We start from the raw sequence: 25,085 nt of genomic DNA on the forward strand, positions 1-25,085 counted from the left end.
TTTCTTTATTTGTCTTTAAAGCTCCCGCTACCCGCTGAGCCCTCCCAGTTCTCATCTCCGGATTCCCAATACAACTTCTTCCGCTATCCGGAAGTGCTACTACAGTGAAACAACGGCAATATCAGCTCTTACGACAGAGACTACCGATCCACGCTCACAAGCCACACAGGGTTTTTTCCCCTTACGAGGGTTTCCCTGCGACATCCTCTGTTTGCCGTGTCGGAGGCAAGGAGAGGGTGAAGTAGGTAAAGTCTCTATCTCTGCACGCCATTTCCAAAGACCAGGTAGGACTCTACTTTGTTTCGTTGTTATCGTGGGGTAAACACTGAGTGGTAAACCAGTTCTCTGAGAATCTTGTGATAACGTGATAAGAACAGCTGCGGACTCCAACTATGGAACTCCTGTTGTCTCCGTCTCTCATTGTGGGCCCGCAGGCCTACACCATGTGATCACAGTCCTGCGGCCCTGGCCTGCAGGCCCCACGCTGTGTGACCACGGCCCTGCAGGTCCCTGCTGTTCTGGGCCCCAACCAGCCCGGTGCCCTGGGTCCAGCCCAGGCACCCATCATCTAGGATGCTCCAGACATCCACGGTGCTCCGGCACTCAGGCTGTGCCGCAAAGCCTCCCAGGGCTCTGCAGTGGACCAGCTTGTAAGTCATGGTGACCCCAGCATATTAGCATGGAGCTGGGCCCCAATGAGGCCAGCCGCGTGACTGCCGCTGGCCCCACAACACAGTCTAACTACTATGCCTATTTTACTAACGTTACTTGTCTGCAAACAATAACTTGCAGAAAGGTTCGGAAGCAACTGGGTAAGTAGAGTCTAAGTATTTACAGCATTCTTACCTGTACACGTAAAATGCAATAAACAACGGCAAACGCCCAAAACAGTGCTTGTTTGGACTGTGCCTGAAGTCCGCATGTAATTGTGATGTAATCAAGTTACACCGTGCCCCAGCTTCAGCACTGCAACAGTGTTCATTTATTGCGGAGTTCTCAATGTTTGCAATGGTCCCGTTATGGTGCACCACGCTGATTCCTCAGAACCTGAGGAATGGTGTCACCGCTGTAGGTTGCAAACATTAAACATTCTACTTCATAGTTTCGTTGTTTGTCCATTCTTCTTTCACCGCCATAGTACTCTGCGCTTTTGTCTGTAGCCGCCTTAGTGATCGTTTTTTCTGTTTGTAATGTGCATATAATAACATTGCCTTTCTGCGGGCAAAACGATGTTATGCAAACCATAGAGATCCGGAAGGTCTGAGGAATGAGGAGGAGGATGGGAACCATAGAGTTGATGGCAGGGAACACCGGAACCATAGAGCACATGCGATTGTTCCCTGCCGGAGCGCTGAGATCGGTGCACATTGAAGATGGCTCAGTTACAGCAAGAGGCGGTACGGGAGTTTGTGGCAGTCACTGGGGCCGAAGAGGAGAGGGCGCGCTTTTTCTTGGAGTCCGCGGGCTGGGACCTACAGGTACAGGTATAGAGTGGTACAGGCGACCAATAGTAGCAATGACCATTTATTTCCATCACTGATAGATGAAACAGCAGCGTCCACCAACACCTGCTCTGACCAAGCAGCACCACTTTCCGAACACTTGGTTTGAAAGAGCAGCGTCATCCAGTTGCTCCACTGCCAGAGCAGTACCACTACTATATATTGCCTGCACCGTGTCTCTTTCACCATCTAGTATGGGCATTACCTCCTGGATTGGGAGGCCATCATTACTCTGTCCTCCACAAAACCTGGTTTCAAGAGCAGCTGGACCAGCTCCCCAACAACTGCTCACGTAGAGCAGACACATCGCCCTCCAACATTTGAGATCACCCATTTCCCTTGCTACCAACATCCTACGACCCGTGATCAGAATCACACCTCCCCAAAAAAACATCGAATCTCGCCGAGAATCATGCCCTTCGACCTACAGAGCCCCGTTGCCCGATCATCTAGCTCCTGGCCTCTTAAAGCAGATTCGCCCCTACTCGTCTGAGAGTAGATTAGAATAGTTTGCCAGGGTACTTTAGGCGAGACAGTGCTTCAAAATCGTATGGCTCGGATCCAAATCCACCTCCGATTAACTTGTTTGGTAACATTAGTGGCAGATGGCATTTTAATACACAAAGGACAGATAATAAAACTGAGTGTAGAACCATTATGAACCATCTTTTAGAGATTTCCAGGCCCTGTGGGTCAAGACATACACACCACCTAATGTGTGTATTGACACCACCACAAGAACTACAGTGCACCAACTGAGTGCACTACAGAGTGCTGTTGGGTAACTGGTACCTGCTGAGGACGGTGCCGTGATCTCACGGCAAAGAGAGCACAGGAACATTGATTTTTGGTTGCTGCTTTTGCCCCTGCCCCCTTTCCTCCAGACTGCCATAAAACAGGCAGGTTGCTGCGTGCACCAACAGAGTGAACTGCAGGGTGCAGTGGATACCTGGTACCTGCTGAGGACTGTACTGTGATCCCCCGTCAAAGAGGTATACACCGAGGGACATCTAAAAGGACAGACTACAGCCTGGAGGAGGGGGGACTCATAACCTAATACCAGTATTTTCTCTTTTTCTTTACTTTAGAGCACTGGAAAATTGCACCAACGGAGTGCACTGCAGAGTGCTGTTGGTTGGTGAAGGTGTGGTGGTTGGGTCTGTTTTAACATGTTCTATTTTAATGTTCACTTTTGCTTACTTTCAATTGTGGATTATTGGATTTGTGCCTAATCGTCCAGGTGCCCCTATGACACACGTGTATATACTCTGAAAACAGCAATGCCTGAGACGGAGGACTTGCAGTGTTTGAAAGATCTGAAGGTTAAGCTGCAGTTTCCGAAAAAACTAAGGGCATGCTGCCTGTTTTGGGGAGAAAAAACAACCAGAGGCAGCAAGCACTTGACAGGGGATATACAAGGCCTCTGGGCAAAACATAGGGGCCCAATCATGGTGGGTAACACTCCAGTAATGCCAGCTGATAAAGGTGGGAAAACGTTATCAGATTCTATGGGCATACCGGATACGTGTATCGTAGAGGTGCTATTGCAAATGGATGAGAAAGTTCATTCGGAGCTAACGGGAATTTGAGCCCCTGGGTTTCTCCTACTATGATGGAAGCCTTTTCCGAGGCCCCTGTAACAGAATTTGGTGTCCCCAGTCAACCAAAGCCCAGATCCATTGAGGGGGAGGGATTGATTACTCAGCCGCTGATGCTGGAACTGATACACAAAGGTTTTGCTTTTGCTTGGCCACGTGGGGTGAACCTCAGACTTACTTTCCCCTGGCCTGACAAAACCAGTTATTTGACTCAAAACATCCCGCTTAGACCAATAGTTATAGAAAACCTTTAAATGGCGCGTTATAGGCCCTTATTCACCTCTTTACATACTTCACAGATATGTAGTAGATTATACAGAGAAATCATCACCATTATCATGGTTGCAGAAGACCCCTTCATCTCGGCCACCAGCAACACTGCTTAGTCCCAGAGCAGTTAGGCAGAGAGATTCACTTGTGTTAATGGGATCTGGAGCGGAGCGTCCTCCCTCAGCGAGACTGCTTCACCCGGGGGTCCAAATTCTAACTTCAACAGAGGAAAACCTCTTCTATTTATTGGGAAAGTCCCCACCCTTCTCAGTTATGACTGCCCTTGGCAGAAGAGCAGATCACAAGTAGAAGGGGCAAAGGGTGGAAAAACCCAGCCAGAAGTGGAAAAACTCAGCTTCCCCCCTCCTTGCATTAATTCCCAGTACCCCTTATCACTGCACCCGCAGAGCGTTCCGACTCCCTCTCTAGCTCGCCCTTCAGCAGAGAATACAATAACTATTCTCTACAGTAAGTCCACTCGGCAACAATATTTATGTGACCTTGCCTTGCCTTTGCTGCAGAGATGCACGTTTATTTTAGTGAGCTCACGAAAACCTAGGCTTTCGTTGGGGTGATGGAAGGTGAATGTCCAAGATGGCTGGGCATCGTCGCCATATTGTTATTAGCTCGTCTTTCGCATTAGTATTACACCAAAGTAGCAAGAGAACTGCAAAATGAACTACTACTCCACAGGGAACAAGGTGTGGAGTCAAATGGACTTGTGGGAATAGGCTTAGTGAAAACGAATATGCCCCCTGCCCCTGTGGAAATTAACTCCCTTAGTGAAACGGGTGCAGTGGGGGTCTGGGGGAGCCGGAGACTCTAGGTCTTTGTTCTCCTTCCTGACTGAACCTCCTTCCTGACTGAACCTATCGCACTCCCCAATTTTGTACCCAGCTTCATCAGCATCAACCCCCTGTGAATTGTCTATCATTTGCTAATCCTACACCCATAAGATGATTGGGTCAAATGCAAGGCAACACGTTGGCAACTGACTTAACGTTAGCAGCTATGAATACAGCTCTGCTAGCACAAACTAAATTATATGAAGGGATGGATAAAAATATGCAACAACAGTTAGGAATTGCAAAAGAGAAATTGAAAAAAATATCAGCTTGGGAAAATTATACCCCAAACCTGGAGTACTTATTAAAGAAAGTAATGGGGGAGAATGGGGGCGGTCGTGTGTAATCAAAGCCGGGATGTAAGAAAAGTGACAACTGACAGAACTACCCCTTACGGACAAATGACACAAATGTTTATCATCTCCCCAGGGGATGAGATAAGAGAACATCATACTAGAGGGCAAGACCCTATAGAGGAGGTATCGGATGCGGTCCTAATGCCCACTCAGCTGCGACCACTGTCGGCGCCTATTTCATATATGACCGGTAGGCGTCAAGTGGTCAGTCGGTATCCTCACTCCCAAACTATGGTACTGCTTACGGCTTGTAACACATCTTCTCTTCCTCCCCCCCTGCTCCCTCCCCTTTCTCACCTCCATCTAATCCTCAAGTAACCACAACTCGAACTGCACATGAATCTACTTTCCAAATATTTAAAATGAAGAAAGGCGGGGCTAAATCTTTACAACTTGCTAAGAAAACCAAAGGCCGCCAAATAAATCTGTGGCATTTGGTTCAAGGGCTTTTATGCACAACTTGTCTACTCTGCCAAAAGAAAGTGCTTGAGGGAATATGCGGGAGGGTAAGGTCCAGGGTGGAAGGGACGGTACTTACAGGGAGGAAAGGTCGATAACATGCGAGGAGGCTGTGGATTCCATAGAGCAGGTAACAAACGTAACTGCCACAGGGGAAGTTTTACGAGTTGAGGATTTATTAAGAGAAGGGGCCCTGCTTGACCTGACGGTCCAGTCAGAACAAGAGATATTGATTCAGACTCGCTGGCCCACAACCAAATGAGTGATCAGGGAGAGGCTGACGTGTCATATATTGACGAGGGAGTCAACCATAAGCAGTTGCTCCCCAAATGTAGAATTTGGGGAAATGGATGAAAGCGGAAAAGGCCAGACTATTATAGGCATAAATTAAAGAAGAGGAATAAATTAAGGAATGGTGGAATCCAAAATGGCTAACAACGGGGGAGGTACATACTGAGTGAAAAGACTGTGATTCAAACTAAATACGGTTCAAAAGATAGGATAACCAGAAAGAGGAAAACGGATGTCTACCATTCTAGGTAGAGAGGAGACAATATCGGTTGTTATTACATCATGTTGACAGAGGCAGAAATCAAACCACGTTGATCGTGGGCTTTAGAAGAGGGCTTTCTGCGATATATCATGAATAGGTCATGTGTGTTGAGTCCTTTTGCTGAAACATAGAGCGTGGAGGAAATCCAGTCTGTGGATATTGCAGAGGTTGAATTCTTGAGTGAGAAGAACCTGGCGAGGGCGAGACTTATCTAGCCATCCAAACGGGTAGCAAATACTGTGTGGACGGCTAAAACAAACCACTTCTAACAAGGCTTTGAATTAGAACAAGAGCAGGATGAAGTGAGAACAAACAGTAAGAGGGGTAACATCTTAAGGATTTATGAACAGATCCCTGATCGCAAAAAAGAAATATAAGCTTGAGGGGGGAACACGAAAGGGAAGAATATGAGGAACCGGTTTGGTGGTTGACCTCGGTAATAAAGACAGGAACCAGCATGACAGAAGTAGGAGGGGTCAGGAGAATTCCAGGGCAAGTGTTGATTGAGACCAGCAGAGGGGGCCACAGGAAAGTGATCTTTAGAAACTAATGCTAGAGGGTTTAAGCACCTCCTCACTGACGATATCAATTCGTTGATGGGTCTTGATCTAATGGCCTTGCACGACGCATGGCTGGTAGACCAACCGGTGTGGCATGGCTATGTATTAACTGTAGTTCCTGCAATCAAGGCAAGTAAGGGCCGCCCACCGGCAAACCTATTTAACAGTATGTATGAAGAACCCAGGATGATATTTAACACATCTGTCTAAACTAACAGTTAATGATGGACGAGGGCGATCCTTAATTTTTGTTGGAATCACAAGGCCATACCAGACAAATGTATTGAGTAAATGGAGTACGCTCTGGATTTAATATGCGGGGATAGAACGACGAAATCTCATTATGGGGGATTTGAACATCCAGGCAGGCGACCACCTAGATCATGAAATTGATCATGCCAGGACTCGCTGGGTCCCTTTGATGGAAGAGCATAGTTTTACTATGCTCAATGGCACCATAATGGGAGATTTGCCGATGAACCCTACATTGGCCCGTAAGGAGCAGTCAGCGACAATAGATTATATCTGTGGATAGTGGGAGCTTCTTGAGGGCTATTACCACAAATTCAAAGTGATCATAGCTTACTTCTATTGACCTGGGAGACCCCTATAAAAGTGGATATAGGGAAACGCTCCTATAAATATGATTTGCAGATCATTGGGGGCCAAAACAGGTTTATGTAGACATCCTCGGCTGTGAATGAACTTAATGCCCGCATTAGCAGACCAGGCTGCATGGCAGAACCGGGGATGAAGGAAGTTGAAACCTCATATGAGGCAACCTTGGCTTTATTTAAGGAAAGCAGTAGGGGGAGTGGGGAGCAAACAAAGCTTTAAACATAGACATGCCTTTGATCTTGTTCTTACAAAATAGGAAAAGACAGCCGATGAAGAGCACTAAGGTACTTTGGCACACCGAAAAGAATCACTTCAGCCAAAAAATATAAATTGCAATATAAGACGGCAAGCCAGAATGTACCAGATAGATGGAGAAAGAGTGCTGCATACAATTGAGTCTAAGAATAGTGCAAAGATATGGTCCACCTTGAATGAGGGTATTAATGATGATTTATTGGCACGCTAGATTAACCCAATCCAAGAGAATGACTGGGTAGAGTATTATAAGCAATTATACAGCAAATGTCCAAACATGGGCCCTAGCTGTGATGGTAATTGGAGGGGATGTTTGAATCTACAGTTTGACCAGGACAATATATTGCTTCAGATAAAAAGATTGAGCTTGTCAAAAGCGCTGGGTCCAGATGGTCTCACTAACCTTATGTTGAAGGCATATCCGAAGGAATGGTTGGGGGGTGGGGTGGATGCATCTTTTCCATTTTGGAAAAGGTGGTAAAGCAAAGACAGATTCCGCATTCTTGGATGTAATCGATCATAGTCCCGGTATTTAAGAAGGGAGATAGAATGTCGTACCAGAACTACAGACCAATAGCCCTTATGGATGCCCTGGGCAAGATTTTTGCTCGCTTGCTACTTAGAGTTTAATGACTGAATGGAGCAGAGTTCAATGGGGGACTGGAGACAGTCTGGATTTGTACCTGGCCTGGGAACCTCAGTTAACCTGTTGACGTTAACTCAGATCATGGAGAGAGTCATTCAATCTGGCCAGACCGTTTATCTGACCTTTATCGACTTCAAGTAGCATTTGATTAGTTATGTACAGAGCTATTGTTCTGGAAATTTGAAAAAGCAAAATGTCCAACACAATACTGGCTTTTATTAAACAATTCTATAATGACACGTCTTTGCAAATTAGGTTGAACAAGGCGGGGCTCTTGACATGCCCAATATCAATGGCAAGGGGGCTGAAACAAGGCTGTATATTGGGTGCAGTACTTTTAACTATTTCATCTCAGACATTGGGAGATTTTTAGAAGGAATAGTTGCAAATCCCCCAAAACTGGGTAATGGTCGTCTGCAGTGGTTACTTTATGCAGACGACTTGGTTATAATGGACAAAACAGCAATCAGGCTCCAAAGATCACTGAGGGCTCTGGAGCAGTATGTGGCAGCTACTTATTTATCTATAAATGTAGATAAAACTAACGTCTTGGTTCTAAGACCAAAAAATGAAAAAAGCTGTCTCTTGAAATGGAATGATATGGCATTTATAACGCACCTGTAAAAGGCACGACGAGGCAAGGGAGGGGAAACGGAGGGAAGACAGATCCTACTAGGCCAGGTAACATTGAAATTGCGCAAGTGCAGGGGAGGGGGAAGGGGAAAAGTGCAGGGGGAAAGGGGAGGGGGCAGTGCAATATATAGAAAACAGTAAAATAAATAAAGAAAATAAAAAGTGCAGCCACACGGTAAGTGCTAAAAGGGGCTGTAGGGATACAGAAACAGTCCCAGAGTGCAGGTGTTGCCAGGGGGGCAGTGCAGGTGTGCAACTGGCAGGGAGGGGACCTGGGCCCAAGATCAGAGGGTAAACAGGTAACCAGTGCAGTTTCAGATTCAGCCAGGAGATGAGCAGGGGAGAGGAGGAGAGAAAGCAGAAGCATAGAGGAAGGTCTTGAGCTGCTTCCGGAACCAGAGATGGTTCTTCTCAAGTTTCAGATGGGCAGAGAGGCTATTCCACAGGGAGGCCCCAGCAGAAGAAAAAGATCTACTACCAACTTGCTGCTTGGAGAAGCCGCTCACCGTGAGGGAGTTGGAGGCGGATGATAGAAGAGCTCGAGAAGGAAGATATTTAGGAAGAGAGAGAGGCCCCAGAAGGCCTTGTGGACAATGCAGGGGGTTTTGAACTATAATCCTCGCTGCCACTGGGAGCCAGTGCAGAGATTTCAGTCCTGGAGAGATAAGATCCCTGGGCTCGAGGCCAAGGACAAGTCTCGCAGTCCTGTTTTGGATGAGTTACAGAGGCCGGAGAGTAGAGGCAGGCAGATTTAGAAAGAGGTTGTTGCACAGTAGCCCAGCCTAGAGAGAACCAGAGCTCTGGAGACTGAGCTTCTGGGGAAAGGCGAGGAAAGGAAGAATACCTTTGAGGAGGTGCAGCTGGTAGTGTGACTTCTTAGAGACATCAGAGATGTGAGGAGAGAAGGAGAGTGTGGAGTCGAAGATGACCCCAAGGTTATTAGCCTCACAGGTGGGAGCAGGAAGAGGACCAAGAGAGGCCGGACAGAGAGTGACAGGAAAGGTGGGGGAAGGTGTGCCGATGAGTAGAATCTCGGTCTTACTGGCACTAAGGCAGAGATCATTGGTTGCACACCACTCGTGGATGGCTGACAGACAGTTAGAGGTGAGAGAGGGAGAAGACGTCGTAGAAGGGAGCCTGAAAATTAGTTGTTATCCGCATAGCACTGAAAGTTGGGGCAGAGAGCAGCAATGCAGTGGGAAAGAAGTGCCAGGTATTGGTTGAAAAGCCAGGGAGAGAGGTTAGATCCCTGGGGAACACCAAAGGTAGAGATAGAGGAGAGGAAGGATGCAAGTTGGACCTGGGAGTGTCGATCGGAGAGGAAGGAGGTCTGCCAAGCCAGGGCCTGATCAGTGATACCCTGGTTATCACTGAGACGGTTGAGCAGGATGGCATGGTTGACCGTGTCAAAGGCAGAAGAGAGATCAAGTAAGATGAGGACACGGGATGTTGGAATCAAGGTTGGAGAGCAGATCTTCACGGATGTTGAGAAGAGCAGTTTCTGTGCTTCTGGCAGCTCTGAAGCCAGACTGATGGTCATGGCGACAACCAACAGATTCAGAGTGTATTTACCGTTACTTGGGAATGTGTGGAAATGAGTACTAACAAAAATAAGAGAGACTCCATACCTTATAGATTTTAGGAGAAAGATGGTAGTGGCAGCTGCGCATGCTTATATTATACACAGAAGGTATGGCAAATTCTATTGCAAACGCCTAGTAATTTTTTATAAGCAAAAGGTAAAACCATCGATAATTTATGGGGCAGGGACAAAGATGACTGACTGTGTGCCAGACTGGAAGAAATTGTTGACTCTCCCCATTTGCGTTCCTTTGCAGATAATACGGTTCGAGCTGGGTCTGCTGTCTCTTCACAATATGTATAAATGGCAGCTCATTAGCTTATATAGGAAATGCATTGTGTGCGAACCAAACCATAGATCTATGCTCCCAAAGATATCTGCCTTGTTGACGGCCTCTAAAGATTGCTCACTTAAGGGTTAGAAGCAAACTTGCATTGAAGTAATGAGCGCAGATGATATCAAGCTCGAGGTCTTAGTTGAAAACCCGGACAGAGCGAAACACAAATTGTGGCAGTACGATTGGAGATTAACCTGGGATGAGTGAAATAAGTATGACATTTTTAAAAGGGGATTTTTTTTTAAATAAAATCGATGAATAAACCCCAACGATATTTGATGAAATTCCCAGCCCCAAGGCTAAGGATGTTTTTAAGGTTGCGCTTTAACTTCTGGCCAACATGAGAAAACCAAGGTATTATGTTGAAATTAACTCGGCACGAGAAATGTTCTGCAAGAACATTAATGAAATAGAAACTTTGAAGCATTTATTGGTTATGTGTCCACAGCTACTCTCGCAGCGAATTGTTTTTGCAAAATGTTTTTAAGGATTATAGAGACCTCAATCCAGAGTTTTTATGGGAGATGATTTTTACTGGGCAAAGGGGAGATGATTTTTACTGGACAAAGACAGTGATTTTATGAGCAGTTAGATATTTGCTGTTTTTAGATATTTTAGAAGACGGGGAAACACAATTAAACTGGAAATATGTTTGTTAAAGGGAGCCACAGTATAAATTGTTATTTAGGATGTCGCCATTCTTTATCGAAAAGTATAAACAAAACTGTCTAGTGTACACTTTCTTAATGTATTAGTATTTTCTCTTTTTTTCTATGGCATTTCATACTGTTTGTGTTTGTAATATGTATTGATAGGTTTAATTATTGAATATTAAACTAAACAATAAAAACAACAAAAAATACTACAGAAAAGGAAATTGCAAGTTGCTCCATCAGTCTTTGATAAATGGAGGCACCCTGGGAAGTTACATTAAAAGACGTTGGTTGGCACGAGAACGCTGAGACAACCTTGTGGAGTGACATACATGAATGACCACTTTTATTATATATTAAGCAACTCTATAATTAAGTAAACCACGAGCAAGCTATTTTTTGAATAGCATATAGAACAAACTGATTAATGGGACTCCAGATAAGATATAGTGATATACTTTATTTTTCCAGGGTCACACACTTTGATTAGTAGTTTTGTGAAATCAAGATTTGGGCAATATAAGCACTTGACCACACATTTTACCTGGGTTTGTTGATATAATGCTATGCTTGTTCGGGGTTTTGGTTTGAGTTTGACATGTTTAAATAATAAATTGCTTGTAGCAATGCCGCAAAGCAAACGCACATTACTTAGTAAACTAACCTTTCACTATATGTTTGGTCTGTTACCCACCATGTCTAGTTCTGAAGGGACAAGTGCCCCTGCCAATATCCCTCTCCCTGCTTTGTCTGTGGCCATCAATGCTTAATTGCTCTCATTATTATGCTCTGTTGACACAGAGCAACCTGTTAAAATGTTTTACCGACCACTTGGGAGCTCCTCAGTAGTGCATGGAAAGGCTTTAATGACACCTGAAGCAAAGTTGTGACTTTTTTCATCACGGACAGGGTGTGTGCGGGATACAACATATATTTTCGTGACCGTCTGCAAAATACAGGTAGGTTGGCAAACCCTGTTAACATTTGAAGCGGGTTGCTTTGTCCCGCATCCGCTAGTCTGTAATAACAACCTCCTCTCCCCTATCGACTCCTAGCCTGATGGAATAGCGTGGCCCCCCCCCATCTCCTGGTTTGGGAGCGCACAGGTTTAGAAATTGCTGGAGCTACTTAGCTCCTGCTTATAACCTAAAGACCCTAGGTATCTGACACCAACATGTACTAGGAGCTACACTCTACTCCCGGGTTGACTGCTGACATACAAGCATACCCTTGTGTCATTCATTCTGTCTCACACTGTGTACTAACGAAGGGTGCTGCTCCGTACTGGTTGATGCCTGAAACACCTGCTCATAAAATCTTTATTTTTGTCATTAATGAGACGGCTGGTCCAGAGAACAGTGTCGCGCCTTTCAACATAAGCAAATCTTGGCGTTAACGGGGCTGGAGGGGCAGCACTCCTGCCCCCTCGTTCTCTGCTCACACTTGGAACAGCACTGCACATCCTGCTCCCCATATTCATAACACTGGATATGTGATATTGGCATAACATCAGCATTACCTCCACCATGTCCACATGTCACAGTTCTTACAAACTGTAGGTGCTAGCCTTCACCACAGGACCCCTTGTACAACCAAACCCTCCCTTTCTTCTTTGATTCCCGCTACCCAGTGTATAGGATGGTGCCCGACCATCTCACCTCACAATGCCCTGCAGCCTCTTGTGACATCTGGGGACCTGCTGTGCTGTGTCCATGCAAGATTGCGAGTCTTGTTCCCCCTTCCCTGCAGGTCTTCGGAGGCAGTGGGGCAAGGGAATCTGGGCGTAGCCAGGTAAGGATTGACCCAGGGCACCTGAGCTCGGCCGGATTTGGTGGAGCCTGCCGTAATGACCATGAGATGGGCAGCGATGCCGGGCTAGTCCAGTGGCATTATAGGACATAGTTTCCTGGAAACCGCAACACAGAAGAGGACATCAGGGGCAGGAGCCTTCTCTTCTCAACGTTACAAACGGCTAGCACTGTGGTCAGGAGTGGTTGAGGTGGCAAAAAACATTAGTGTATCTGAAACACTGTTCCTTGGTTGCCGACATTAATTGTATACTATCAAGCCTTCACTGGAAGCATGGGTCTGCACAAGAGGCGGCACATGTAGACTTCCACTGAATCCCCCTCTTATCCACATGGGAGGAGGGAGTGTTCTAAATCAAACTTAAAGCCCTTATTAGGGAAACACTGCAGCTCAGAAAAATGTAATCCGAGGGTCTCGCTCTCGTTGGTAGAGTTCTCTTCCGCCTCAGACCCCCAGTCACTCTGCAGAGGAGAAAGACCTCAAAGGGAAATACTTGGACGAGAAAGAAGTGAGGCAGGGTAGTGGAACATGTGGCTTCAAGGATGCAGTTTGTGGAAACTGACCCCAATTTCATAAATCCCAGGCCCACGGTTAGACCGTTCAAAAAGACGGTGCTTTCGCTGATTGAGCACATTCAAGATAAGATTCTGTCAGAATGGAAGGAGCCTCACTTGTTCTTCCACTTCTGATGCAACAGATAAGGTTGACTCTTCATTATGGAAGAATTATGCGGCCTCACATTTTCTTTACGCTCATCCACCTTTGCTTCCTTCACTATGCAGGCTCTTTTGGATGACTTTCAGGAGCTCTTTGCTTGTATTGAGAAGGAGCTGGAGGTTTTGATCCTCTTGGGTGCCATGCACCATTAGGTAAAGTTCTTGTTTGATTTGTCCTGTAACTGTTTCCGGGAAGCCACCATCTCCACTCGCACAACAGTGTCAGTCAGTAGGTACTGTAGGGATACGAAACAGTCCCAGAGTGCAGGTGTTGCCAGGGGGCAGTGCAGGTGTGCAACTGGCAGGAAGGGGACCTGGGCCAATCCTACATTCAGGACTGGCAGATGGAAAATTCAAAAAAGAATGTCACCCTAAAACTTCCCTTGTGGGGTAAGTTGTTTGGGTACAAGAGTGCATACTAAGGAACAGTCTTGGGACCCTGTGGAAGAAGAGGTACCAGCCAGCAAACCCTATCGCTTCTTCATCAAGGCAGTCCAGGTTCTCGCAACTTTCAGCTAGTTCATGCCGGTGAAGCTTCAGGAACAGGCAGAGGGCCCGGCTCAGAATGTTAGAGCCTAGGCTCCTCTTAAGACCTCTCACTACTAACTGTCAGGGATCCCTCCCTGTAGTCCTGTTGGCAGAAGGGATCTGTTTCAGGGATATCTGGCTTTCATACATCCAAGATCTATGGGTTCTCGTTTTTCTGAGGGAGAGGCACCTGCTAGAGTTTACGCCACCTCCCCCAGATGCAGGAATAGTTGCAATCCCTTGGCTGTGAATCCACAGAAGAGCCTGCTATAAACGGAGATTAATCGTCTCCTACAGAAGAGGGTAATTTTCCTGGTCTCTGAGGGATTGTGGTGGCTGGGATGTAACTTCAATGTATTTCTTCTGGTGTACAAGGAGTCTGGGGGGGGCGGCTCGGGGAGGGCGGAGATTCAGATTGTGTCTGAATCTGAAGGGACTGAACCTATTTGTACGCAACACCTCCTTATGGATGGAAACTCTTCAGAAAATCACTGTTAGTCACAACAGGGATTGGCGGCCATCTTTCGACCTCGGGGATGCTTGCCTTCACGTTATGATCCATTCAACCTGCCACAAGTTTCTGAGGCTTGCATTCCGTTTGTAGTACTGGGGTTTGGATTCAGGTTGGATTCAGTATTTGCAAAGACCCTTGCATCGATTATTGTTAGAACTGATTGTCTATACTCTGGCCTGGTGGATGGATGTATCGAAGGCCAACTCAGTTTAGTGACGGGGACAAACCAAGTCAAGGCAGCAAAGCAATTGGTCAAGGTTAAGTCTCTGGCGGGGCGAGCCTGGTAAGGCGTCCTCAATGAGCACACACAGTGAAAAGCCACAGAACACACTTAGACAATCGCTTATAATACTACTAGCATGTAATATCACACCACACTAAATAAGAGATGCATATATAGGAAAGCATTTGGCTTCGAGAAGGTTACCAGCAAAGCCAGAGGGCTGGCGGCGTGAGTGTATGATTTACCAGAGACTCGGCGGAAGTATAAACAATGGAAATCTAAAAACTTCATCAAAAAGATACATATTTCATCAAAGCCCACTGCAAATTAATGATATAAGATGATGCACTCCGAAAACAACTCAAGAACCACCTCTTCAAGGAGTCTCTCGACACCTAGGCCTATAACCCGCTCTTCTAATGTATTATTTATTGTAACTCTTTCACCCATGTACTTACCACTTCACCTTCATTGGCCTCGCTCCCTGTAACCATGAGCAAAGCCCTCTAAATGTAACTAAGACATTCTCTGCAACAGCGCCTTGGTGCCTTTGGGAAGTAGTGTTCTTTACAAATATAAATAAATAAATGCAATCATTGGAGTAGGGCAAAATACATAAACCTCTTCATAGGAAGGTAAGTATTGGTATGCAGCACTACAGGTCCACAGAGATGCATCTTTGTTGTATGTGACTTTGTGCCCAAATTCACCAATGTTCCACACAGTTTGCGAGACCGGCAAAAATTAGTGTAGGGCTTCTGGGGTCCAATGAAGAGTTCCAAAGGGTAGAAGACAAGTTATTCTTGCTAATACGTGTCCCCCACTTTTAACATGCTTGCACAAGCAAGCAATGGCAAAGCCAAACTCTGGTAAGTTACCAAACAGTTAAGGGAGTTAGTCAAAGTGTTCCATTGTGTTCTCTACACTGGTGCTGCTTGTCAATTGATTCCTGACAATAACTCGGAAGACTTGCAATCAAATCTGTTTAAGGACTACAGATTCAAAAACCCTGCAAGAACATGAAGTGTAGTGAAGTGATACGAACAGTTCCATTGTGTTCGGGTGTGACCGGGAGACGGTGTGCGTGGAGAGAGCTGTGTACGGAAGTCCTGGTACGCTGACGGTTATAAATACATCTATAATGCAGCACTTTGGAAAGTCAAACAAAGGGAGTGTTAAATGATATCTTGAGCAGAAAGTGTGCTGCAAATTTTGCATCAAAGGTGGAATTCATTTTGAGATCACATTTGGAAAGTACAGTCTGTCTGTTTTATAAGCCATACTAAATTACGACTGTACGATTTAAGAAGTGGACACAAATCGACATTGCTCACAAAACCTCTCCCGTTAGCCGTAATGTCACAGGACTGCTCCGCTTCTGATACCAATTTCCTGCAAATAGTAACTGACCGTCTTCTCTCATCGTCTCCGGAAGAGGGCACATTGTGGGCAGCAGGCTGTGTGGCAGTTGGTCCGAATGAGAACTCAGTGAAGGTTTAGAGGATCTGCAAATAAGTGGCGGGAGGATACCACATTTGGGAAAATTACCTCGGCACGAGTGATTTCTAAACAGGAAAAAAGCCTTGCGCCAAATAAACAAAAAAGGCTGCCCCAAGCATGCAAAAAGTAAAATGTCTCCCTGATTCGCGCTCCAGGAGCAGTGGATGCAAGGAATGACAGTACAGTATCTTGAGGGGATTTGGTGGATAGAAGCCCAATGTCTTAAAATAGGCTGGCATCGCCTGACCTAACTGAAATATCTATCCATGACTCGGATTCCTTTTCCTCCAATGTATCCACCCATCTGAGACGTCTGTCTGCAATGTTAAGACAAGTGGACTAGCAAGTGGTTGAGGGCTCAATAAAAATGGCAATATGATCCTTGAGGCAATAAACCAGGTACTCTGTGTCCTGGTGTCCTTCTATGAAGGATTAAAAGTGGAATCATAAAAACATTCAACTTTATTAGTCATTGTTGTTTTAAATGTAATCACGTGGGCATTCAAAATAAAATCAAGAACTTTCGCACAGTAAATTTAAATCCAAAGCCACAGAACCAACGTGTGAAATCTCCATGTGTTAGTACCACAGCTTCAGAAAAAGCAACAGAAACTGAGTTTCAGTTTGAAACAAAAGGTTTAAAAGATGTGGTTACTCAGGTGCTGAAACTTAATGGCAGCTGCAAGAGCAATATAATCACCCATTTAAAAAAGGTGACGCGCCTCAATGATTTACCTTCATAAACTTTCGCGGGCCTAATTTATTTAGAAGCCCCAGAAATATTGGAGATAGTATCAAATTCTCAAGAAAAATCAGGATGGGCTCCACAAAAGCCAGAAGTGGTCAGGAAAAAAATGTTTAAGCAATCCTCAAGGAAATTCTTGAGAACATTTGCAAACCAGCCATCTGTTATGACTTTGTTGAGAAATCTGCAACTTTCTCACAAGGATCCACTGTCTGTGTTGCGACCATCAACATCTTGTGGTGTTGGATCGCCTCGCCCTGGCCAGCCTTTCGGGACAGGTCCTCTCCTGATTTGCCTCCTTTCTGACGGACCAAAGCCAGACTATCAATCTTCCCCCTTTTCTTCTGCGTCTACCTCTTTACTCTGTGGGATCTCCCAGTGCATTATATTAACATCTACATTCAGCCTCTTCTTTTGCTCATCCTCTCCCAAGGCTTCAGGTGTTACCCCTATGCTGATGACGCTCAAATCGTCATCCGGCTGGCCTCTGCCCAGCTGGACATAGCATCTCGGTTTAGGAGCTGCCTTGCAGTAGTGGGTATGTGGATGCGCGACAACTGGCTGAAACTCAACGGGGATAATACAGAGGTCCTTGTGGTTAACCCCCCCCCCCCTTTTCTACTGTCCACATTCTACTCTTATCTTCTGCCTCAGCCTGGTCTTCGGGCTTCTGGCCCCCTGACCTTACTCTCTGCCCCACACCGGTGCTTGAGGTAAGGAATTTGGGATTCAGATTCTCCTCTTCTCTATCCACCTGCGCCCAGGTAGGTGCTATTTGTAAGGTTGGGTTCCTCCTGTGGTGACGACTTCCATGGTCCTCAGCCGGCTAGACTATTGTAATGTAACTCTCTTTCTTGCTCAGCCACTCTTATCTATTTCACAGACTACAGCTACTTCAGAACCTTTCTGCCTGGATTTGCACATGTACTCCATATGGTTCTCATATCTCACCTGTTCTCAGCTAACACTCCTTCTCAGTGGCAGCAGCCAAATTATGGAATTGCATCCCGTCTATCATCTGTGCCACAAGTAATCATCTTGCCTTTCAGCGCGCTCTAAAAACCTATTTGTTCTAACATCAGGATATTGGCATCAAAAATCCTGTTGTGCTCCTTATAGTTCCAAGATGCTTCTGCGTACGTGTGCTTTATAAATAAAGATTAAATAACATCAAGGGATGCTGAAACAACTGTTGTTCCACTTGTATGTTGGACTCGGAAACGACTGAGGGAAAAGGACCATCCAACATCTCAGATTTGGGAAATCCCTGATGAGAAAGGAGAGATGGTTCTACAGTCGACTGATCCTTACTAGCTAACCTCAGTAAAAACGGGGACCAGATTTGCCTCATTAGCTGTATAGACCGAGCCCATATGTATGAGAATTTCTCGTTCTGACTCGCAACAAATGGTGGACCTCAATCACTCTTGTTAAGATGTAGATTTCCACAGTATGTTATGTTATTTGGCATTTATATAGCGCTCTACATGTCATTGGTATGACCTCAAAGCGCTGTTAGGTTGAACGCCCTCTGGGACCGCAGTCCAGGTCAGAGAGAGTAAGTGTCGTAGGGTGTTTGGGTGCACCAGTTGTGTGTGCAGCTGATGTAATTGCCTAATGGTAGCTGCATCCTAGCATTAGGAGTGGTGGTGAAGCTATCAGTTGCATGTGTGCAGTCTGGTGGGTAGACATCCAGACTGGGTTCTGGCTGCATTAGGCGTTTAGGAAACTTATGTGTGCAGCTAGGCCGGTTTGTCATGGGCTAGAGCTGCGTTTTTATTAGAGTGATGAGGTAGTGTCCGTATGTGAGCAGCTAAGCTGAATTTATGGAGGGGTTGGTATAGCAGTACTTGGTGTAGACTAGAGAGTAAGCGTGGTGATATGATACGATATGATGGTTCATCCCTAAAGTGCATAGGCATAATGCGCTTCAAAAGCACTCAATGAGAAGGGAGGGAACGTGATATATGATGGTTCATCCATAAAGCGCCTAAACATAATGTGCTTTGAAAACGCTCAATGACAATGGAGGGAACTTGGAAGGACGCAGAGGCACTCCAACACGCCATGAGCAGCGCAAATGTGAAGACTAGATACTGTACTCGAAATGTAGTAGGAAAAAATTCCAGGACTCAGCGCCACCAGTTATACGGTCATTTAATTGTGTTGTATTGTCACACATTAAATGATAAGGTAAAGCCCATAAGTGATAACATGTTTCGGCTCGCTCTGATCCTTTTTCAAATCTGGGCTGGTTTAACATCAAATAAAATAAGCAAAAAGTATCAGATTGTGTAACCGCATCGATGCAATCATAAAATGACAAGGAAATTAAAACATCAAAACATCATGCCATAATAGGCATTATCAAATAACAAGATTGATAGACAGAAAAAAAGGGTTGGTTAGGGGGCGGATGCAAGGGTACAAAGAAGCATGGCAAAAAATAATGAACACATTGTAGCCAAAACACAGTCAACAAAATGACATGAAACAATATAGAGACCATACAAAAGGATGAGAGAAGAACAGAAAATTTAGTGATTATTGAGTAAGTAATGCTTGCACATATGATTAATCAACGTAATAAATTCAAGGAAAAACGCCATAATGGCGCTTACCCGAATTTCGATGAACCAAGACTGTATGTCAATGTAGTGGTAACGGGGTTAGATCCCCAAAACTGACTCTGCAATCAGTTAAATGTAATTTCAGGTATCACTATAACAAAAGCGCTCGTCATTCAGCAAAGAGTCATTGCAGCCAATGAAACTCTATTGCGTGTAAGTGCCATGTGAATAGCATTATGTGCTGTCTCAGTTCAAAGTTACATCTCGGTGGATTCATAAATGTTCGTGAGCTGTGTTTTAAGACAGGAGATTGATGAAGAATAATTTTTAAGATTGCCGGAAAATATGTGCTACACGCTGCGCATGTAAATACAAGGTTAACCATCAAAAATTAAACAAAGTCCCTTAAAGCCGGATCAAGAAACTGGAGCGACTAAGTGTTGCCTTTTCTGCATATCGCATTCGCTGACAGAACATTAAAGGGCCTAAGCTGCTTGTGGCTTACCTTAATTCAACGGAAAGAAAATCGCACGCGTTGGCAAGAATGGGGATATGGCCCATGTACGCCATTTTATCAACTCTAACAAAGACGTAGTCCATGGCAACGTGTCCAGCGTTGCCACGGGGATCTATGTGTCTTGTAGCGTTCGAATACGTCCGCCGTAATGAGTTTCCTCCAGCTTGGAGGTGACGGGCGCCATTTATAAAGGTGGTCCGAATGCACGGAAAATACAGTGTCCTCAGCACACATTTAACATAATTCAAAACCTTGTGTTTACTGTGTCTATCATAATTACCTTAAAGGTAAGTACTCTGAATGGGGAAAATGGCCCATGTACGCCATTTTATCAACTCTAACAAAGACGTTGTCCATGGCAACGCGTCCAGATCTACGTGTCTTGTGGCGTTCGAATACGTCCGCCGTAATGAGTTTCCTCCAGCTTGGAGGTGACGGCCGCCATTTATAAAGGCGGTCTGAATGCATGGAAAATACAGTGTCATCAACGCACATTTAACATAATTCAAAACCTTGTGTTTACTCTGTCATAATTAAATTAAAAGTAAGTGCTGTGCATAATGCAAACAGGATAAACAGATTAATTGCGTGAAATCATTCAAGTGTGCATAAATGCAAGCAGAAATGATTGCATGAAGTCATTCAAGTATGCATAAGGACACAGTAAGGGTGTCCGCTTGCTAACCGAAAAATAAGCTTCAGAAAAAAGTGGAACTCTCCATCAGATAAATTAGATACTGATGCAGACCGAAACACAAAAAATGATGAAAAAATGAAAAAAATTGTAGCTATGTATCAGTTGTCCAACATTACAAAAAAGAGACCATTTCATGGTCACTGTTGAGGCCTGTGGCTGTAGAATTGAAAAAACATATTGTTCTGGCCTCAGCTTTTCTCAATGCGTTCAACCTATCGCCACCCCTTTTGTTCAAAATGACCTGCTGTAAACCAATAAATCGGATCTCTGATTTATTGTGTAGTTGGTGCACAGTTTGCCAATGTGCCGCTAGTGGTATGGATGGGTCCTGGCTGCCAATCTTAGACAAATGTTCACGTATCCGAATTCTTAAAGCTCGTTTCGTGCTGCCAATATATATTTTGCTGCAGACGCAGATGATGCAGTACACAACAAATTTTGTTTTGCAATTAATACCCTGTTTAATAGTCCATTGTTTTCCATTGATGTCTTGAAACTCCATAGTACGGGCATGTGCATATTTGCATTGTGGACATGTGCCACATTTTCTGAAACCCAGGTCCTTCATATCAAGCCACGTGCCTTGATTGACTTTATTGATATCTGGTAGCAGGGAAGGGCTAAGGATGGATTTGAGTGTGCTTGCTCTTTTGTAAATCATACGTGGATGTTCGCCCACGAAGTTACAAATGTGATCGTCCATTTTCAGGAGGTGCCAATGTTTCTTAAGTACTTTTTGAATTCTACGGTGATCAGAACAAAACCGAGTAATGAAGCTTATTACCATGTCCAACTCTGAGGTACTCTTGGGTTGGTATCCTAAGGTATTGTGTTTCATTGATTTCGATTTCTTATATGCCCTTGTAATGGATTTGTTTGAGTAACCCCTATTTCTTAAGCGTTGTTGTAAAAGCGTACACTCATCTTCAAATCTGTCTTCACATTGGCAATTGCGTCGCGCTCTGGTGTATTCACCTGATGGTATGTTGAAAATGGTTGAATTTGAATGACAGCTACTGGCATGCAGTGTTGAGTTAACTTCGGTTGGTTTTCTGAAGGTCCATGTCTGTAGCTTATCACCTTCGGAATGTATTGTTAAATCTAAAAAGTTGATTAACTGTCGATCAGAAGACCCTGTGAATTGTATATCAAAACCATTCTGGTTGAGGTCTATCACAAAATTCTGAAAATCACCTATGCTTCCGTCAATGATACAAAAAATATCATCTATATATCGTGTCCACATCTTGATTTTGGTCCTGTAGAAAAGTTCTGGGTAAACTGCTTTGTCTTCTAGCATGCCCATAAAGAGGTTTGCTAGTGCTGGAGCATACTTCACGCCCATTGCCACCCCTTTAGTTTGTTGGTATAGTTGATTATCAAAGGTAAAAATATTGAGGTCCAAAGTAAGCTGTAACATTTCTTTGATCATTTGTAAATGGTTATAAAAAGAAGCTGATTTGTGTCTGAATGTGTAGTCAACTGTTGTCATAGCCCATTTATGTTGAATGGAGGTATATAGTGCCTTCACGTCGAGGGTGGCCAATAAAAAGGTCTTATGCCAAGTGAAATTCTGTAATTTCTGTATGAGATTTGTTGAGTCCCGTAGATATGAATACAAGAGACTGGCCCTTGGCTTAAGGATGGAGTCAGGATATTCTGCAATATTTTCAGTCACCCAACCAATACCACTCATGATTGGGCGACCCTCTGGTATCGTATCATAGTGCTTGTGGATCTTGGGCAAGAAATACATCTTTGGAGTTACAGGTTGCTTGATTAGAAGAAAGGCACGTTCTTCATCAGTAATCAAGCCTTTTCTGTGCCACATCATACTATAGGTTTCAACTTGTTGCACTGCTGTGGATTTACAGTCATCAGCCCTTCCAATGTAGCAGCCGGGGGTTGCCAGGTGTAGAGACGCCATTGCCAGATAATCCTCCCGATTCATTACAACAATGTTTCCCCCCTTGTCTGCCTCCTTGATCACTATTCGGGTATCTGATTTCAATGCTTGAAGAGCCGTTTTTTCTCCTGATGTCAAATTTTTGATTGTTCTCTTGTGTTTAGTACTAACTTGGTTCAATTTATAGAAATCACGTGAAACTGCTTTATAGAATGTATCAATAACATTATCAGGTGCCAATTGTGGCACGAATTTGGATTTCACTTTGAGTTCTTTAGTTGTCATTGTATCTGAGTGAATTTTCAGATCATCCAACAAATGAAGCTTTTGGTACTGGTCATCCTCAACCAGTGACCGTATTAAGAAGGTGTCCTCAATGTCTTGAATTCACATGTAACTGATTGGTATATTTAGTTCCTTTGGTTGAAAATCCCCTGGAGCTTTGGTTGCGAAAAATTTCTTTAATTTAAGTTTCCTGATAAATTTAAACAAATCTATGGGAATGTCCACTTGACTGAAGCTACATGACGGTGCAAAAGACAAACCCTTGTTCAAAAGAGATCTTTCATTGTGAGATATATCCCTGTGAGACAGGTTCTGAACTAAGTCTTCTTTTATTTGGTATTGCTCATTTCCTTGGAACTGGCTCTTGTGTGTCGCTTGTTTTTCTGTAAGGCATCTGCGTTGCCCTTGTTTCCTACCCCCCCTCCTTCCTCTCCTCCTTGGACTGGAGTCGAAGCGTTGTTGTCTGTAGGCAGTTGAAAACGGACTGTTTTCTGAGTAAAGTTACGATTGCCCTTCTTTTATCGTTTGATCTGATTCATATAGCCACCTGGTTCCTGTGACTTTGAACTTGAGCTTTCTTGATTATCAGTTTCAGAGTCCGCATCCGAACTGGCTGATGAGGTATTGGGAGTTGAGTTTCTGGAAGATGATCTGAAACTTGAATCATATTTGGTTTGGAATGTATATACACGATCTTCCTTGTAGTCACGTTCGTCTCTATAACATTTCCTTATTTTGACCTCATCCTGATAAATTTTTAAGATTTCATACATCTTGTCAAAATTCTTTGTTTTAGTCGCTTCATTGGACTTCATGTCCGCAATTTCATTTTTAGTGGTTTCAATTCCATCCAATGCTCTTTGGTGTTCTCTAGTCACATGCTCTATCAATAAGTCCATCATTTTCATTGAACTATTGCTCAAATTGGCTTCCCAGTCTTCAGCTAAGTCTTTATCCAAGTCATTGTTGAAATTAGGAAAAATAAGGATCCTAAGGCCTCTTGGTACTCATTTTCTACATAGTTTTCGAGAGAGACTTTCTCCCAATACTTATCTATTTCTTTCTTGGAAAGTCTTTCTAGTTTGATAAATTTTGATCGTAGATCTTCATATTTATTACAAAGATTCCAAAAAGCATGTGTCATATCTCCTCAGGGAGTAAACAAATTCTTGGTTTCTTCCTCTCGGTTTTTCAAGTAGGCTGCCATTTGTAGGAAATATGTTGGTGAATTACGGTAGCGGGTCAGCCCAATGGCGACTACAATGACGAAAATGATTTTAGATACTGCACTCGGTCTAGAGACACCCAGACTTGTGCAAGAAATGGCGGACAGGAGGGCATGCCAGGTAACGGGGTTGTGCATCGATATCACAGGGCAGCAGTGGTAGGGGCAGGATAGGGACATTACAGGGACTAGCGGGCTGGCCATACAGCGACAGGGGCAAGAGGGGTACGGGGCAGGGCCAGAGTGGCAGGCGTACGAAGCAAGAACACAGGAGCGGGCAGGGGGCACTCGGGAACATCACAGGGACTAGAGGGCTGGGCTTGCGGCGGGGGGGCGGGATACAAAGCGACTAAAGAGATGGGCTTACAGCGACAGGAGGAGGGGGCATTGCTCATGAATAATGAAGCATTGATCGCAGGGCTTGTGCTTCAACCCCCAAAATTCATCTTTCAATTCGCAGAATTTGGGGGCGTCAACAGTTTATCAAGGGGGCACCTGAATGAAGAGATCGAATATTTTTTTTTAGAGGAGCAAGAGGCCCAGAGTCTGTTATAACACTTCAAACATAGCTTTTCAATGAGCCCAATGGAAAGCGCCCGCAGTCCCATTGTTAGGACAGTTTTTCTAAAGTCCTACTGGCAGTAAGAATTTAGTAAGACTTTAGTAAGCTATCCCAGTGGTTTGTAGATCTCCAATTCTTAGCATCAGTCTGTACTAGCTCAGGACCTTGGTAGTGTGGCTGAGCAGCCAGGCTTATCTTAAGAGGAAGATGTGAGCCGTAGGTAAGTATACTGAATCTTAGCTAGACAGGCACAACAAAGAAGCACTTAACACATAAATTTATATAAACAATATATGTTATATTTACACCAGAATCACTTTAAATACTTCAGACGTTTACAGTAGAACACTTAGGAATACTAGATAATACACTTCAAAGGGCACTTTCACTTTTGTGTTCTTTCGCGGTTACATATGTAGCA

The 25,085-nt window shown here is 44.5% G+C and overlaps 1 protein-coding gene across 2 annotated transcripts in view; it reads left to right on the forward strand.

Annotated features, from left to right (window-relative positions):
- Positions 1–1,224: 1,224 nt before the first annotated feature.
- The window catches only part of NSFL1C (NSFL1 cofactor), a 336,045-nt gene continuing 312,184 nt past the window's right edge, over positions 1,225–25,085 (forward strand). Inside the window, exon 1 of one of the 2 annotated variants that reach the window (XM_069650916.1) lies at positions 1,225–1,478. In XM_069650916.1, the coding sequence (XP_069507017.1) occupies positions 1,374–1,478 (105 nt within the window). In that variant the 5' untranslated portion in view covers positions 1,225–1,373. Of the gene's footprint in view, positions 1,485–25,085 lie in introns of both variants that reach the window. The other variant, XM_069650915.1, reaches the window with a different exon arrangement.

This window comes from Ambystoma mexicanum, chromosome 3p (genome assembly GCF_040938575.1).
Source record: "Ambystoma mexicanum isolate Mex_15411 chromosome 3p, UKY_AmexF1_1, whole genome shotgun sequence".
NCBI lineage: Eukaryota > Metazoa > Chordata > Amphibia > Caudata > Ambystomatidae > Ambystoma > Ambystoma mexicanum.